Source organism: Pseudorasbora parva, chromosome 10 (assembly GCF_024679245.1).
Source record: "Pseudorasbora parva isolate DD20220531a chromosome 10, ASM2467924v1, whole genome shotgun sequence".
In the NCBI taxonomy this organism is placed as follows: domain Eukaryota; kingdom Metazoa; phylum Chordata; class Actinopteri; order Cypriniformes; family Gobionidae; genus Pseudorasbora; species Pseudorasbora parva.
The window spans coordinates 3,054,914-3,071,388 of NC_090181.1; the positions used below are offsets into that span (position 1 = coordinate 3,054,914).

General features: G+C 42.4%; 1 protein-coding gene across 1 annotated transcript in view; it reads left to right on the plus strand.

Moving 5' to 3' along the window:
• The first annotated feature begins 313 nt into the window (after positions 1 to 313).
• The window catches only part of akt1 (v-akt murine thymoma viral oncogene homolog 1), a 90,265-nt gene continuing 74,103 nt past the window's right edge, over positions 314 to 16,475 (plus strand). The window contains exons 1-2 of the mRNA XM_067454870.1: positions 314 to 453; positions 10,731 to 10,813. Of these exons, the coding sequence (XP_067310971.1) occupies positions 10,765 to 10,813 (49 nt within the window). The 5' untranslated portion in view covers positions 314 to 453; positions 10,731 to 10,764. The remainder of the gene's footprint in view (positions 454 to 10,730; positions 10,814 to 16,475) is intronic.

The following is a 16,475-nucleotide window of genomic DNA, read 5'->3' on the forward strand; positions in this document are numbered from 1 at the left end:
GTTTAGGGGCTGTGTGTGTGTGTGTGTGTGTGTGTGTGTGTGTGTGTGTGTGTGTGTGTGTGTGTGTGTGTGTGTGTGTGTGTGTGTGTGTGTGTGTGTGATGGGTAGGTTTAGGTGCAGGGGCAGTGTAGGAGGAAAGAAAATACGGTTTGTACAGTATAAAAAACATTACGCCCATCGCCTATGGGAAGTCCCCATAAAACATGGAAACACTACTTGTGTGTGTGTGTGTGTGTGTTTGTGTGTGTGTGTGTTGAGCCGGCGGGCTCTAGGACCCCGCGCGCCACTCTCTGCGCAGTCTCTCTCATACTACTGTAGTCTCGCGCTGTGGGAAGGAGGAGAGGCGAGGACACGCTCGTGCTCATCAAAACACTTTTACCTGTTTTCTGCGGGATTAAAGTAGCAGCCGAAGCAGCGAGCAATGCGCCGGAGCCCCCAGTGAGATCTGTCCTGGTAAAGTCTCTCTCCATTCAGTTTGATGCGTGAAGCTCTGGCTGTGTTCAATAGGATGCGGTTATCTCTCTCCCAGAGGCCTAAAATAAAAGACTCAAACTCTCGCATTAAACGGCTCCGCGCGGTGTGAATGAAAGCTCAGGGTTAGTGTGTATGTGTGTGTGTTCGTGTCTGCGCGGGGAATGCCTTTATTCATCTGTCAGTTGTTACTTAGTGTCACTTTAAGAACGCTCGCACGCGCAGGCCCCGCGCTACAATGTTACAATGTCGCAAAAATTCGAACGTTGCTGTTTCTCTTTATTCTCTCACATTCCAATGTCTCTACGTGACAGTCCCGCCGTGTTTACAAGCGCCATGTGCGGAACACACTGTGTGTGTGTGTGTGTGTGTGTCTCTGCCTTCCTGTTAATAATTTATCAGTGTGAGCTCAGGTGATGTCTCAGAAAGAGTTAACAACAGTAACAGATTTGTATGACTTTAATCAAGCCTGTCATGAATATAGTGCTGCCTCAGTACATATTCTTATTTAATTATATGTCAAAAATGTGTGTGTCACCTGACACTAGAAGACATTACCTGTAAACACACTGATTTGTGATCCGGGAGGTATTCCAGAAAGCAGGTTATGTGCCATACCCGGGTATGTTTAAAGGGGTGGTTGCATGCGATTTGACTTTTTTAACTGTAGTTAGTGTGTAATGTTGGTGCTTGAGCTTAAACAGTTTCTGCAAAGTTACAGCGCTGAAAGTTCACTGCAAACGGAGATACTGTCTTTTAAAAGTTATGGCAGTTTATTGCCTACAAAAATGGCCGGTTTGGACTACAACGAGCTTCTTCCTGGGTTGGTGACATCATAAACCCTCGCTAGTCTCCGCAGATGTGACTTCTGCCCGTAATGGGAAGGGGCGTGGCCTTAACCTGTGCTTGGCACTTCAGCCAATAAAAATACAGGACATTTGGCCATCTAACCAATCTAAGACCATTGCGCTTGTCGGAGGGATGGGCTTCAGAGAAGCAGGAAGCAAACGAGCCGCTCAAAGGACAGACAGCGGTGTGGAATAAAGGGAGAGTAGAAGAAATATATAGCATTTAAAAAAAAAAAAAGTATTAAGACATGTTATATTGCACCCCATAAACACAACCAAGCCTAGAAAAAAAACACACGGAAACACCGCTTTAAGAGTAAGCGGATAACCTCAACTTTCGGTTCCAAAAATGGAGGTAACTTTCAGGGTAGTACTCTGAACATAACTTGCTCGTGATCCAGGGTTAGTTTGCCTAAGAGGTATTTAGATGTGTTATTAAAGGAGTACTTCAGTGCTGGGAAGATTAATCTGTATTTAAACTGGGTCATTAAAGGTGCACTATGCAACTTTCCATCCACTAGAGGCCGCCTATTCTAAACAAATGTGTAGTTTGATGGCACAAAGTGTGAGCGCAGTATCTTGGGACATGTGGTCTTCACCTCACAGCCGGTGGAGAATAGGACTCGTGCAGAAATCATGTTCATGGATGCGGTTATTAACGTTACTGTAGTGAAGCAGAGCAGGAGCGAGTGTTGAGGAGCTGAGCACGGCCGCTGGAGCGATTGTTACACACACACACACACACACGGCTCGCAAATACTGGGACTTTTATTATGACGGGACGGGACACAGTCACCGGGCGCTCACACTTCCACTTTTTCCGGTCGTGATTATAAGGTAAAGCAGCTCTGTTTATCATATTAGACACATTTAAGTGTGTTTAAAATGATGTTATGACATTATGTGTGTTCACTCGACGCTGCTGTGACGTTCACACTGCTAAGAGTAAAGCGCTTCTGCAGAATAAAACCAAGGGTAACGCAGATATGACGCGATTGACAGGCGACTCGCTCAAACGCTATGCTGACACGTCCCGGTCCTTCGTTAAAATAGCAATTTTCTCACAATTTACAAATAGTTGGAAACATTTGGGATATTGTAGGTACTCAACTGAACAAAATATTTAACACCGGCCTAGTGGTTTTTGGATATTTTACTGCAAAAATACTACATAGTGCACCTTTAAATAAAAAAAGTAAAATATGCATGGTATTATGTTATACTAAAAATAAAAACTTAAGATAATGTAGGAAGGAAAAAAAACATTCACTGAAGTGAACTTTTTTTTTGTAATTGCAATTACATTTTATTGAACGATTACATAGTTGAGACATCTGTAATTGTAATCACGAATACAAATGTAATTAATTGTGCCGCTATATTATCCGGGAACATACTCCGAGTTGTCTGAACTTACTCCCGGATGCGTTTAGGTTTGGGTTAATCAACCGAGAGTTCAGGGTATGTGTGACGGTAAGTTAACCTTGCTTTCTGGAATCCCCACACCCCAGTTTATTTCAGGCTTGTTTAGTCTTTGAATCTGGGTTGTTTTTGATGATGGGTTCTTTAAGACACGCCCACTCATTCTACTTTCTACACGCGTTTCACATTTAAGAATTATATGAAATCAGACAAATTAAAGCACTGGAATGATCAAAAACAGGAGACACGCTTTTATTATTGAACTGCACTTCTTCACTTTACACTTTAATGCTCCACTGTGTGATATTTTCCCCCATCTAGCGGTGTAAAGGTTTATGACCATCCAGTGAGTAATAGTTTCTATTCCTCTCAATTCTGATTTCGTTTTAACTCGTATGGTGGCTGATTAAGTCCAAGATTAACATGGCAACCCCCCTCTTCACATTCAACACGGGGTGCGTCTCAATCATCTCCCTAGTCCACTAGTCAGGGCACTGATCAGGGAGTCAGCCTATTCACTTATGTCCTAATCAGTGCCCTGACTAGTGGACTAGGGAGATAATTGAAACGCGCCCACGGTGCCATCGAGTGTTAAACGCGAAAGGCGAAGCTTGAATTTACGGGTATGTCCCTCTTTGGCTACTGTACTTTCAAGATGGAGGAGCAACATGGCGACCGGCATTCGAACCCCTCACCCGTATGTATTTACAATGGCATATTATAAACTTACGAGAATACTTTATTACTTGAAAGAAGTAAATAGACATTAATGACCACATATATTTTTGAAAGAACTAAGTGTTTTTAGCTAAGAATAAACTAAAAAAGTGACACAGTGTAGCTTTAAAAAGTACAAGATTTATGACTATAATCAACATGGATATTTATATGCACTGCCGTTCAAAATGCAGTTTTTTTATGTTTTAGTCTCTTACGCTCGCCAAGGTTGATGATCTGATCTTCAACAAACATTTATGATTATTATCAATGTGGACTTTTTTTTCCAGGATTCTTTGATGAATGGAAAGTTCTAAAAAAAACAGGATTTTTCCGAAATATAATTATTTGTAACATTATAAATGTCACTTTTGATACATTTAATGCATTCTTGCTGAATAAAAGTATTAATTTCTTCAAGTTCTTTCCCAAAAAATCTAAATAAATAAATTCTTACTGATCCAAAACCTTTGAACGGTAGTAAAATGTTGCAAAAGCTTTATATTTCAGATAAATAGTGTTCTTTTGAACTTTCTATTCATCGAAGAACTGTTTTCAACATTGATAATAATCATAAATGTTTTTTGAGCATCAGATCATCATATTTTAATGATTTCTGAAGGATGATGTGATACTGAAGACTGGAGTAATGATGCTGAAAATCACTGGAATAAATTACATTTTAAAATATATTCAAGTAGAAAACATTTAATTTACATTTTAATAATATTTCACAATATTACTGTTTTTTTTGTATCTTAAATAAAATAAATGCAGCCTTGGTGAGCAGAAGAGACTTTCTACAGTCCCAAAAATGTTTAACAGCAGTGTATATAAATATGTATGATAGTCATATATATTGTACTTTTTTTAATTAGAAAGTGAAGGAAAAGTACAGTATTTATGACTATAATCTTCTATACAGCACATAAAATGGAGGCCGGTCTATCCTCTGACATGTGCCTGTGGGTGGACGAGGGATGAAGATGCTGAGGGAATGTTTCAAATTCTTCTGCGGGACGACTTTGAGTTCCTTCGAGGCACCAGTAACATGCAAAATGTCAAGAATGCAGAAGCTCAGAGACAGTCGAGCACATTGTGCGTTAGTGGTCGCATCATATGACTGTCCTCGCCTCCTTGTTTCAGTCTGATTGGAGAGATTGCACTTCTACTCCAGATCCTGTGAGCTTTATGGTGTAGACAGATCAAGAGAGCAACAAACCCCTGAAACAAAATATTAAACTCGAGACACACACATGCAGAGGTGCTAATAATGATGTCTTATCCTCATCATAACACTGATGATCTCTTCATCACGGCTCCTGTTAGTGGGTGGGATATATTAGGCAGCAAGTGAACATTTTGTCTTCAGAGTTGATGTGTTAGAAGCAGGAGAAATGGGCAAGCGTAAGGATTTGAGCGAGTTTGACCAGATTGTGACGGCTAGACGGCTGGGTCAGAGCATCTCCAAAACTGCGGCTCTTGTGGGCTGTTCCCGGTCTGCAGTGGTCAGTATCTATCAAAAGTGCTCCAAGGAAGGACCAGTGGAGAACCGGCCACAGGGTCATGGGCGGCCAAGGCTCATTGATGCACGTGGGGAGCGAAGGCTGGCCCGTGTGGTCCGATCAAACAGACGAGCTACTGGAGCTCAAACTGCTCCAGAAGTTAATGCTGGTTCTGATAGAAAGCTGTCAGAATACACAGAGCATCTCAGTTTGTTGTGTATGGGGCGGCATAGCCGCTGACCAGTCAGGGTGACCTCTGACCCCTGACCCCGCCGAAAGCACCAACAGTGGCACGTGAGCATCAGAACTGGACCACGGAGCAATGGAAGAAGGTGGCCTGCTCTGAGGAATCACGTGTTCTTTTACATCACGTGGATGGCCGGGTGTGTGTGTGTGTGTGTGGCTTACCTGAGGAACACACAGCCCCAGGATGCACTATGGGAAGAAGGCGAGCCGGCGGAGGCAGTGTGATGCTTTGGCCAATGTTCTGCTGAGAAACCTTGGGTCCTCCATCCATGTGGATGTTACTTTGACACGCTCCACCTACCTAAGCATTGCTGAGACCATGTTCAGCCTTTGATGGAAACGGTATTCTGGTGGCTGTGGCTCTTCCAGCAGGATAATGCTCCTGACACAAAGCACAAATGCTTCAGGAATGGTTTGAGGAGCTCAACGACGAGTCTGAGGCGTTGACTCGGCCTCCAGATTCCCCAGATCTCAATCCAATCGAGCATCTGTGGGATGAGCTGAACAAACAAGTCCGATCCATGGAGGCCACACCTCGCAACTTACAGGACTTAAAGGATCTGCTGCTCACATCTTGTTGCCAGATGACACAGCACACCTTCACAGGTCTAGTGGAGTCCTCTGGCGCTGGGCTGTTTTGGCAGCAAAAGAGGGACCAACACCATATTAGGATAGTGGTTATAATATTATGCCTGCTCAGTGTATAGCTGCCTGAGCACATGCCTCTCATTTGCATCGAATAGGGCCTGAGCTTATGGACACTATACCGGAATTGTGAATGACTGTAAACAGGGTGGGGGCTGAGGGTAAGTGCCGATCACGTGACGCCGGAGCGGGTTATTGGGTTCATTCAGACGAACGGCTCTGGCTGTGTGCCATCCACTCGAGTGTGTGTGAGAAAACACTGGTCGTGTTAAAAAAGCAGACTTTCCACACAAAATCTACTACCTCCTGTCTTTATTTTATGAACCAAACACTCGGATTGAATTGATTTCACATTCAGCACTCAAATAAAAACTTAAATTGCACATAAGACTTTTTAATGATGAAAGTGTTTTTGTTGTTGAAGTGCGCTGATAAAAATCAGTGGTGAAGGTGATACTACAGATGTCATTTAAGGTTAGTTCAGGCATGAGTGCTGATTCTGAAACTGATGAGTTTCTGATACGGGTGTTCCCATCATGCACTGGGGCTTGATTTTCTCTGTTTTTCCAGCTGTATTTAGACCGTTTTATCATTGCTTTTGTTGGTAGGTTTAGTAGCTTGCCATTTTGTGTTCATTTTCTACTCCTTCATTCAAGAGTAGTGAGTAATTTTATCTTAGTCTTTTATTGTTTAATTTACATAAATGACTGCAGCAGATTTATTATTAGGGATGGGCATTTTTGTCAGTTTTGCATTTCGATCATCGATAGGTCTCAAAAACGAGTAATCGATTAACCATGGGCGGGGCTTGTGCGGGGGGCGGGGCGTCTCCGTCATGGAGATATGAAACTATTTTAAGACTGTTATGAAAATGTTTGCGACAAAAACAAGAGATGTCTATGCAAATATGAACATATGACTATAAAAAAAAACTGTTACATTGTAGCCCCTTTCACACTGCGATTCCGGCAAATACACGGATAATGTGACCCTGCATTTGTTCCCGGGCCGCTAGATTTGGTCCATTCACACTGTCAGCGAAATACCGTAATATGTGCGCTTCCACACACAACCCGTAACGGTCCCGGGGCGAGTTGACACGTGACATCCTGATGTGACGTATAACGGCGAGCGATCTCAGCTTCAGCGCGGATAGTAAGGAGCTCCGTGGTCTCGACTGGTGTCCAGTTTGCGCTCATTTCTGCTTGTTTAATTTTAGTTTCTTTTGTATACGAACACTCTCTGCGTTTAAAACACCGACGAGCTCTTCTGGCACTGCAGGGTTGTGTTATTGAAAAAACAAGCTCTAGGAGTCGCACGATAACTACGCACACGTTTCGGCATTAGTTTCGGCTTTTGTTCACACAGCGCTCGTCCTGGGCCGAATCCCGCAATATTACTAGGTCCCCGACCCGGGACGAATTCGGTAATCAATGCCGGGACGTGGTTGCTTTCACACTGAAGGCGACCCGGCAATGCTCCGGGAATATTGCGGGTCCGACGTGCAGTGTGAAAGGGGCTTATGATGCATAAATGTCTTAAAGGAAAAGAAACTAGGCCTAACTGTCTCAAATAACCCAGTCAATGATATCGGGCATTGTATTTGAGCTGCAACTGTGAATACACCACCCCGCAGAACTTTCTTAGAGAATTAATAAACTCAGTCAAACGCATCCTATATGAGAATAATCAGATATATGCCTATTACAATTTACATCTGCCCAAAAGGACGCAAATGCACACGTGAACTTGGCCAACAGGCTTGAAAACGAAACTCATTTTGAATGCGCTCTTCAACGCTAATACACGGGCAACGAAACCACAGATAATTTACAACACTATAATCGTGTTCTTATTATAATTCTACGTAGTCTACATGACAGATTGGCGCTGCACATAATTTTATTTTTCATGATCAAAGTGAGAACAGCGATTTTTTGGAATCAATGAGAAACATTAAAACAGATCGAATGTTAAAATAATGAGTAAGCACTGAGAATGATCATGAAATATATATAAATATAATATAATATCATCAAAGAAATAGCCTATCTAAAAATAATATGACCGTCTCAAATAACCCAGAGTCGATAATGTCGGGCTGTTTGCATTTGAGCTGAAGCTGAAGAGAATGAACAGCAGCCGAAATAACGGCAGCGCTTTGCTAGCTGGTTATTAAACTCAACCAAACGCCGTCCTATATGAGATTAATCTGATATAGACAACATATAATCAAGTATTAAACAAATAATCTTACAACTTGCATCTGTGGAAAAGGACGCGGATACGCAGATGAACTTGACCGCGCTCTGACTCTGGTTGGGGATGTGTACGTTTTAGCGGCATCTAGCCACCGCTCTCCCGTCACTCTTGAAGCACACAGAGAAGTACGGTGGCCAACACAGGACAAATATGAGGTCATCTGTGACAGCAGAGAGTAGCTAGCGCTAGGGCTGGGCGATATGACGAAATATATCGCGGCTCATTTAAGAAAATGACAGCTCCGCTTTAGTTCGAGGTAAGTTAGTGCTAACAATAATAAAGAAAGACGATCAACACCTTATGTGTTACCACTGAAATGAAGATGTAATATATTTCCAAATGTAAGCCCATCTTATGCGGAATGACGCTTCATCCTGTCGTCTGCTCTGGCTCTAACCTCGAGTGTTTACTTTTTGCAAACCTTGTGAGCGCGCAAACCCAAACGCTGTGACCTCGCGTCAAATGTTTTTATTGGTTTATTAAGTACAAACAGGCGAGTTATGAAAAATTGAGTGCGAGGGATATGTTCACTTCACACAAAAAGATTTTGGAATGAGACGGCCAACTGTAGTAGCGTTTAGTCCACTGTCTATAATAACCTAATTTAGAGATCACTTTTTTATTTATTTTAACCGACAACTTTGATCGGTTAACGTTGATACGGTCAACCATCGGTCAACGGTCATCGGTTAACATCCCTAAGCAGGTGTTAACTTTACCAACAGTCTTGCTTTAAAAAAAGGTTCTAAATAAAATAAAAATGTAGTCCATACTACCTTTATTTGTTTTGTATATCATTTCAAACTGCATTTCCACATTGCAATTTTGCATAGACTATTCATAAACTGAATTAACAGAAAAATTGCTATATCGTTATGTATATCGTTATCGGGATATCAAATGAGCTATATCGGGATATGAAATTTTGGCCATATCGCCCAGCCCTAGCTAGCGCTCTGTAGAGAAGTTTGTCCCTTTAGGGCTACCGTAGAAACGTAGAAATTTCACTGTAAGGGGACCTGCGGTGCGTTGTGTAGATAGAAACGGCTCATTATGTATCTGCACTGAAAACATAGTTAGGTATATTATATTGCATTTCTGTCAATAGATCCTCATAAAATACTACACACTGCACCTTTAATAAGAACCAAAACCACATTTATTGTTTGTGTTTTGTTTATAAAATTGACAGAAAACTTTTTCACATCACAAGTACTCAAAAAAACAGTACAACGACAAATATCGTTTAGTGAAGTTTAGTTCATGAATTGTTCACTGAAGACAGTAAAGACTAAAATATCTTGGCTATCACAGTCGAGAAATGCTAATTAAACTTCACTGTTTCGGCCGAAACCGGAAATTAATTTTCGGTCAGATATTTTTGGTTTCCCTGAAAATATGCTGTATATAGTATCTTAAAAGGAAGCTGATGTTTAGGGCGGTCAGGTGACTTAAATGAAACAGGCCGTCACTGGTCAACACATTTGTGTTTATTCATGATGCTGCCTGCCTTTAACATCGTCTTCCTTTCACACAGGAAGTGGTGGCTTGTGCAGTGTGTGTGTGTGTGTGTGTGTGTGTGATGCTGAGACTCATTATCTCTGCAATGAGCGCTGCAGACGTGCTGCATTTATTGTTGTGGATATGGTGGATTGTAATAATTTAATCGCTTAATAACGTGTCGAGGAGTTTTATAAAGGACCGATTATTCAGCAATGCAGTCTGAATTTATTTATAATAATAATACTTTGAGGAGTTTATTGAGCATTACAGCCTTTAATAATGTTCCTGAAGTTTCAATAAGATGTGCGCTGTTTTTTTCTTTTACAGTAAACGGACAAATCCCTTAATTAATTGCTTTAAGTTTGACATATTTTGTGATCGATACGCTTTTTTACAATTATTTTGCTGTTGTCTGCTCACCAAGGTTGCATTTATTTGTTCAAAAATACAGTCAAAAATATGAAATATTATTCCAATATTATTATTCTGTTCTCTATGTAAATATATCGTAAAATGTAATTTATTCCTGTGATTTTTAGCATCATTAGGCCAGTCTTCAGAGTCACAATCCCTTAGAAATCATTCAAATATGATGATTTGATGCTCAAGAAACATTTATGATTATTATCAGTGTTAAAAAAACACGTAATGTTGGTTTCAATGAACAATGCATGTTCATAGGAACAGCATTTATATGAAATAGAAATCGTTTGTAGCATTAAACATGCTTTTAATGTCATCTTTAATCAATTTATTGCATCTGTACTAAATAAAAAGATTAATTTCTAATCCCAAACTAACATAAAACTTAGTGTATATTTCTAAACATGATAAATATCAGTGTTTCTGATTCAATTGAAGTCTCTAAACATTTCATCATCTGCTAAAGACAGATGCATTTCCAAGCTCTGCATTAACCAATGTGGAGTTTTAGAAATTTAATCGCATTTTAGAATAATTTTCAGGGCTTTAATGTCTTTTAAATGCATGTTCTGGGAAGTGTTTCTGTGTTTTTATTGCCTCCATGATTCCCTTATGCGTTTAAATGGGACGATCGGCTCTACTTTAAGTGGTTTAGAGTGAAAAGTGTGTGTGATCTGTCTCCTCGCAGGCGACCCGTGTGAAGAGGCTTTACGCTGGAGAGCATGACGACGGACGGGGTGATCGTGAAGGAAGGGTGGCTGCACAAGAGAGGTGTGTGTGTTTGTGTGTGTGTGTGTGTGTGTGTTTGTTCTGTAGCAGGGATTGATCAGATTTGATAACTCACTGACAGGACGTGTAGGTTTCAGCGCCTCGAGGCAAATGTGAGGGGAAGAACGAATTATAGACAACATGCGAGCAGCAGAGAGAACAGAGCATCACAACAGCTCAATATGTTTCCCTTTAGGCTGTTTACACATACACACACACACACACACACACACACACACTGACTTGCACTCTCACACACACACACACACACACTCTTGCACACACACTCACACTCTTAAACTCACACACACACTCGCACTCTTAAACTCACACACACACACACACACACACACACACACACACACACACACTCACTCGTGCACACTCACACACACACTCGTGCACACTCACACACACACACACACACACACACACTCACTCTTGCACACACACACACACACACACTCACACTCTTAAACTCACACACACACTCGCACTCTTAATCTCACACACACACACTCACTCACTCGTGCACACTCACACACACACACACACACACACACACACACACACACACACACACACACTCACTCGTGCACACACACACACTCACTCTTGCGCACACACTCACACACACATACACACACACACACTCACTCGTGCACACACACACACACTTACTCTTGCGCACACACTTACACTCTTAACTCACACACACTCACACTCTTAAACTCACACACACAAACACACACACTCACTCACTCGTGCACACACACACTCACTCTTTTACACACACACACACACACACACACACACACACACACACACACACACACACACACACTCTTAAACTCACACACACACTAATTCATGCACGCACACACACTCTCTCTCACACACACACACACAGAGACACACTCATGCACACAAACACTCATGCTCACTCACTCGCACGCACACACACACACACACACACACACACATACACTCACATGCACTCAAATGCACTCACACACACACACACACACTCACTCGTGCACACTCACACACAAACACACTCACTCTTGCACACACACACACTCTTAAACTCACACATTCGCACTCTTACACTCACACACACACCCACACACACTCACTCACTCGTGTACACTCACACACACACACTCACTCGTGCACTCACACACACACTCGCACTCTTAAACTCACACACACATACACACACTCACTCACTCTTGCGCACACACTCACACTCTAAACTCACACACACTCACACTCTTAAACTCACACACACACACATACACAAACACACACACTCACTCACTCGTGCACACACACAGTCACTCTTTCACACACACACACACACTCACACTCTTAAACTCACACACACACTAATTCATGCACGCACACACACTCTCTCTCTCACACACACACACACACACACACACACACACACACACACAGAGAGACACACTCATGCACACAAACACTCATGCTCACTCACTCGCACACACACACACATACACTCACATGCACTCAAATGCGCTCACACACACACACACACACACACACATACTCTTTGTCAACACACTCTGTCACACACACACACACACAAACACTCACTCACACACTCACATGCACTCGCACTTACACACTGTCGCTTGCACACTCACTGACGTGCACTCGCACTCACACACGCACTCTCTCAGACACTCATACGCTGACGTGCACTCACACACACTCTCTGTCACACACACACACACACACACTCTCTTTCTCTCTCACACACACACTGGAGTTTCCCCTTAACTCTTACACAGATCTGGACTCTTTGAACTCCCACAGGCTTGATGTTGATTCACTGTTGACTTCATGAATGTATGTTTGAGTGATTCATCATCGCCCTTTAATGACTGAATACGCTCTCATAATTTGATGCATTAGCTAACAGGAACTAACAAAAAACATGTATTTTGTTCATATTAGTTCACAGTGCATTATTGTTAGCAAATACAACTTTATTACTCTTCATGTAGTGTTTAATAGAGCTGTTTGTGAAGGTCAAAGATCAAACTGCAGTCTCACTGAACTGAACCTGCATTAGGTTTGGCTCATTTGCATAATGTCACCCCATTGGCTGAACATGGTCTCTTAGCCCCGCCCTCACTCACTGTAGTTGTGTCTGAGACTAGAAGAGTTTGGTTGGTGTTGTTCATGTGGAGACGACGCTGTTTTCTGCTGGGATTGATTCGGTTAAACCCACACCATCATTACCGTTCATATCACTGTGTGTAAGAGCTGAGATTCAGATATTATAATGAGCGTTTGCTTTCTGACCAATCAGAGCAGAGCAGCTCTCAGAGAGGCAGAGCAGCTCTCAGAGAGGCGGAGCTTAGAGACTGAATCATTGATCGAAGCGTTTCAGACACTGAGAGAAAAGAGCTGACGCTGCAGTGGAGATTATGAGACAAATAAAGGGTTTTATGACCTCGAATGCATGTGAACCTGTTGTAGGAGACACCAAATCAACATTACGAGCCTTTAAAATGGCATAATGGGGCACTTTAAAGAATGTTAAAGTGTTACAGACAATCATCTAGACATCATATTCCATATAGAGACTATTTTCAATTTCTCGTTGAATATCCTGTTTCACATACGTCATGTTAGGTGAGAAAAATAGGTTACGAGCAGTGCTTCACATTGACCTCAGGACGTGCTCCACATCCAGAGGTGATCAAACACTCTTTGACTCTGAGGACTCGTTCTCGTCTAGCTTACGTGTGTGTTTGAGCTTACTTTCGGTGCTGATTCCTTTAGGCCTGTGTATTGTGATGGAAACTGTCCGTACGGCATCTTGTAGAAACTGCTCTGACTGAGAAAATGCTGGTTCATTAGCGAATGTAGGAAATTATATGAACAATTTTAAAGTCAGTATAAAAAATGTGACGCTGCGAGCACAGACTGTTGTGTAGACTGTAAGTACTTAAAGGGGCGGTGAAATGCTGTTTCATGCATACTGAGGTTTTTACACCTTTAAAGACTTGGATTCCCATCCTAAACATAGACAAAGTTTCAAAAACTAATGTTGGACGTTTGATGGAGTATTTCTGTGTTAAAAATACTCCTTCCAGTTTCTCACAAGTTTCGGAGAGTTTTTTTCGAGTATGGCTCGGCTTGACGTTAATAAAGCGGAAGGTCCTTGTATGGGCCGTACGGCTCTTCTCCCGGTAGGGTGCGCGCGCGCGTGACTAGAGCGAGAGAGGAAATGCACGCCGTAAACACTCTCAGCTGCAGATCCAGTCGTCCGTGAACACTTCTGACACGCCCTATGGTCGCGCCGCGCTCCACTTTATTCCTATGGGTGACGTCGAGCGACTTCAACGCTTCCGCACAGCATTCTGGGAAGGCAGCGCTGCATTTGAACCGATTTGAACGCAGAAATGACGGGAAGCTTCACAACATCGCGGATCTCCACGGTCACTGCTGTCACAGGACTTCACCAAATCATACCAAAGAAGTGTGTTTTTGACGGAGCGGTCCCAGCGATAAAGGTTCGGTCCTGCTTTGGGAAGCAGCCGGTGAGTAAAACTGCTTCAAATGTCTGTGCTGTTGGCTATCGTCGCGTGAGTAAACATCAGTAAACGACACGATCACGTGCTTCGTCATTCAAATGTGCTAACGGACTCCATTGCTGTTGTCTGTATAACGTTACACTAGTCTGACGTGCAAAACCGTTTTGCTTGCTACTGCTAAGGTTTAGTCGCATACAATAGTCCATAAACCGAATCATGTCCTCATAAACTGCGAGTAAAGACACACAAATGTTGACAGGCCACTAAATACAGTCCATACCACAGAGACGGACGTCCTGCTGCTGCTGTTTCTCCTGTTCAGTTTATTTCAGCCTCCGGATGATTCTGGATCATATCTGAATTAGCTGAATTTGATGGTTTATTTAGGGTAGCGTTTTCTTCTCCACGCTTGAGGACGTCACCGCTTTGTTCGCGATCGTCATTCTTTAGCTCCGCCCACACGATACGCCTCCAGCCGCTCGGTTTTTTCCGGAAAGACTCGGTACAGCCCATATTTCTTTTATAAATATAATAAAACGAAAGACTTTTCGGAGATATGAAGGATGCGATACTACTCTATAGGTACTCAAGATTGACATGAGATTGACTGAAACTGAGTGTTTCACCCCCCCTTTAAATGTTTAACTTGTCACCAAAGAAGTGTGTTTTTGACGGAGCGGTCCCAGCGATAAAGGTTCACGGTCGTGCTTTGGAAGCAGCCGGTGAGTTAAACTGCTTCAAATGTCTGTGCTGTTGGCTATCGTCATGTAAGTAAACATCAGTAAACGACACGATCGTGTAACGTTAGTTAATTTATCAATGGAGCATGCGATGTATGGAGTGTGTTTAAATCAAGCGGCAACCTCCCGCGATCTCTTTTGAAGCCAATACGGAAGTAATGTAAACTGCAATTCATCGACTGGCCACTAGAGCGGCTCCAGAAGGAGCAGAACCTCATTGAGCCTCATGTTAAAATGTCAAACTTTACAGCAGATAAAAACATGTTTACAGCCTGGTACAAATTCTGGTTTTGGCTTATAAGGCTAATTTTGACCATCATGACGACTGTGAGGGAGTTAATTTTTTTATAACTCATTCGTTTACGTTATATAGAGCCTTAAAGTTCTGCATAATTAAAGGCGTGGTTACAAGTGGACAGCCATTTATCCGCAGTCTATAGTCATTGCGTCACAAGCTCCGCCCACATCCCGCCTCTTTGCCCATTTTCTGTTATCCGGGAGTGACACACGATGACTCGCTCGCAAGATGGCGACGCCCCGCTCGCCCCTTCTTTACGCTTCAGAACGGCTCATCGGAATCCTATGGGTGACGTCACGGACACTACAGCCATATTTTTTTACAGTCTATGGTTTAAATACATTTGTTTAGCCGACCACTATAGGTGTCTGATAGTTTATTGAACCACCCCAAACATAAAACCCCACCCGTTTTGCTTGCTACTGCTACCATTTAGTCGCCTACAATAGTCCATAAACCAAATCATGTCCTCATAAACCACGAGTAAACACACACAAATGTTGTCGAGCTGCTAAAAATTCTGGATCATATCTGTATTAGTTGAATCTGATTGATAGCATTGGTTTATTAGAGTAACGTTTTCTTCTCCACTCTTGAGGATGTCAGCTTTCAGACGCTCTAATGCAATAGCTGCGCGCTCGCCATTCTTTAGCTCCGCCCACTCGATACGCCTCCAGGCACTCGTTTTTTTCCGGAAAGACTCTGTACAGCCCATATTTCTTTTATAAATATAATAAAACTAAAGACTTTTCGGAGATATGAAGGATGCAATACTACTCTATAGGTACTCAAGATTGACATGAGATTGACTGAAACTGAGTGTGTGTGTGTGTGTGTGTGTGTGTGTGTGTGTCTTTAATGTGCATGGTAGCTACTCTCTGGTTGCTGGTTTGTGTTGCTATATGGTTGACTTTTGGTTTTTCAGGTGCTTTTATAAACATTTCTGAACATTACCACAACTGTGGACATGCATGACGAATGAAATCGTATCACTTCCACTCTGCTAACCATAGTTGCTGTTTAGACGAACAAACAGTGGTGTGTGTGTGTGTGTG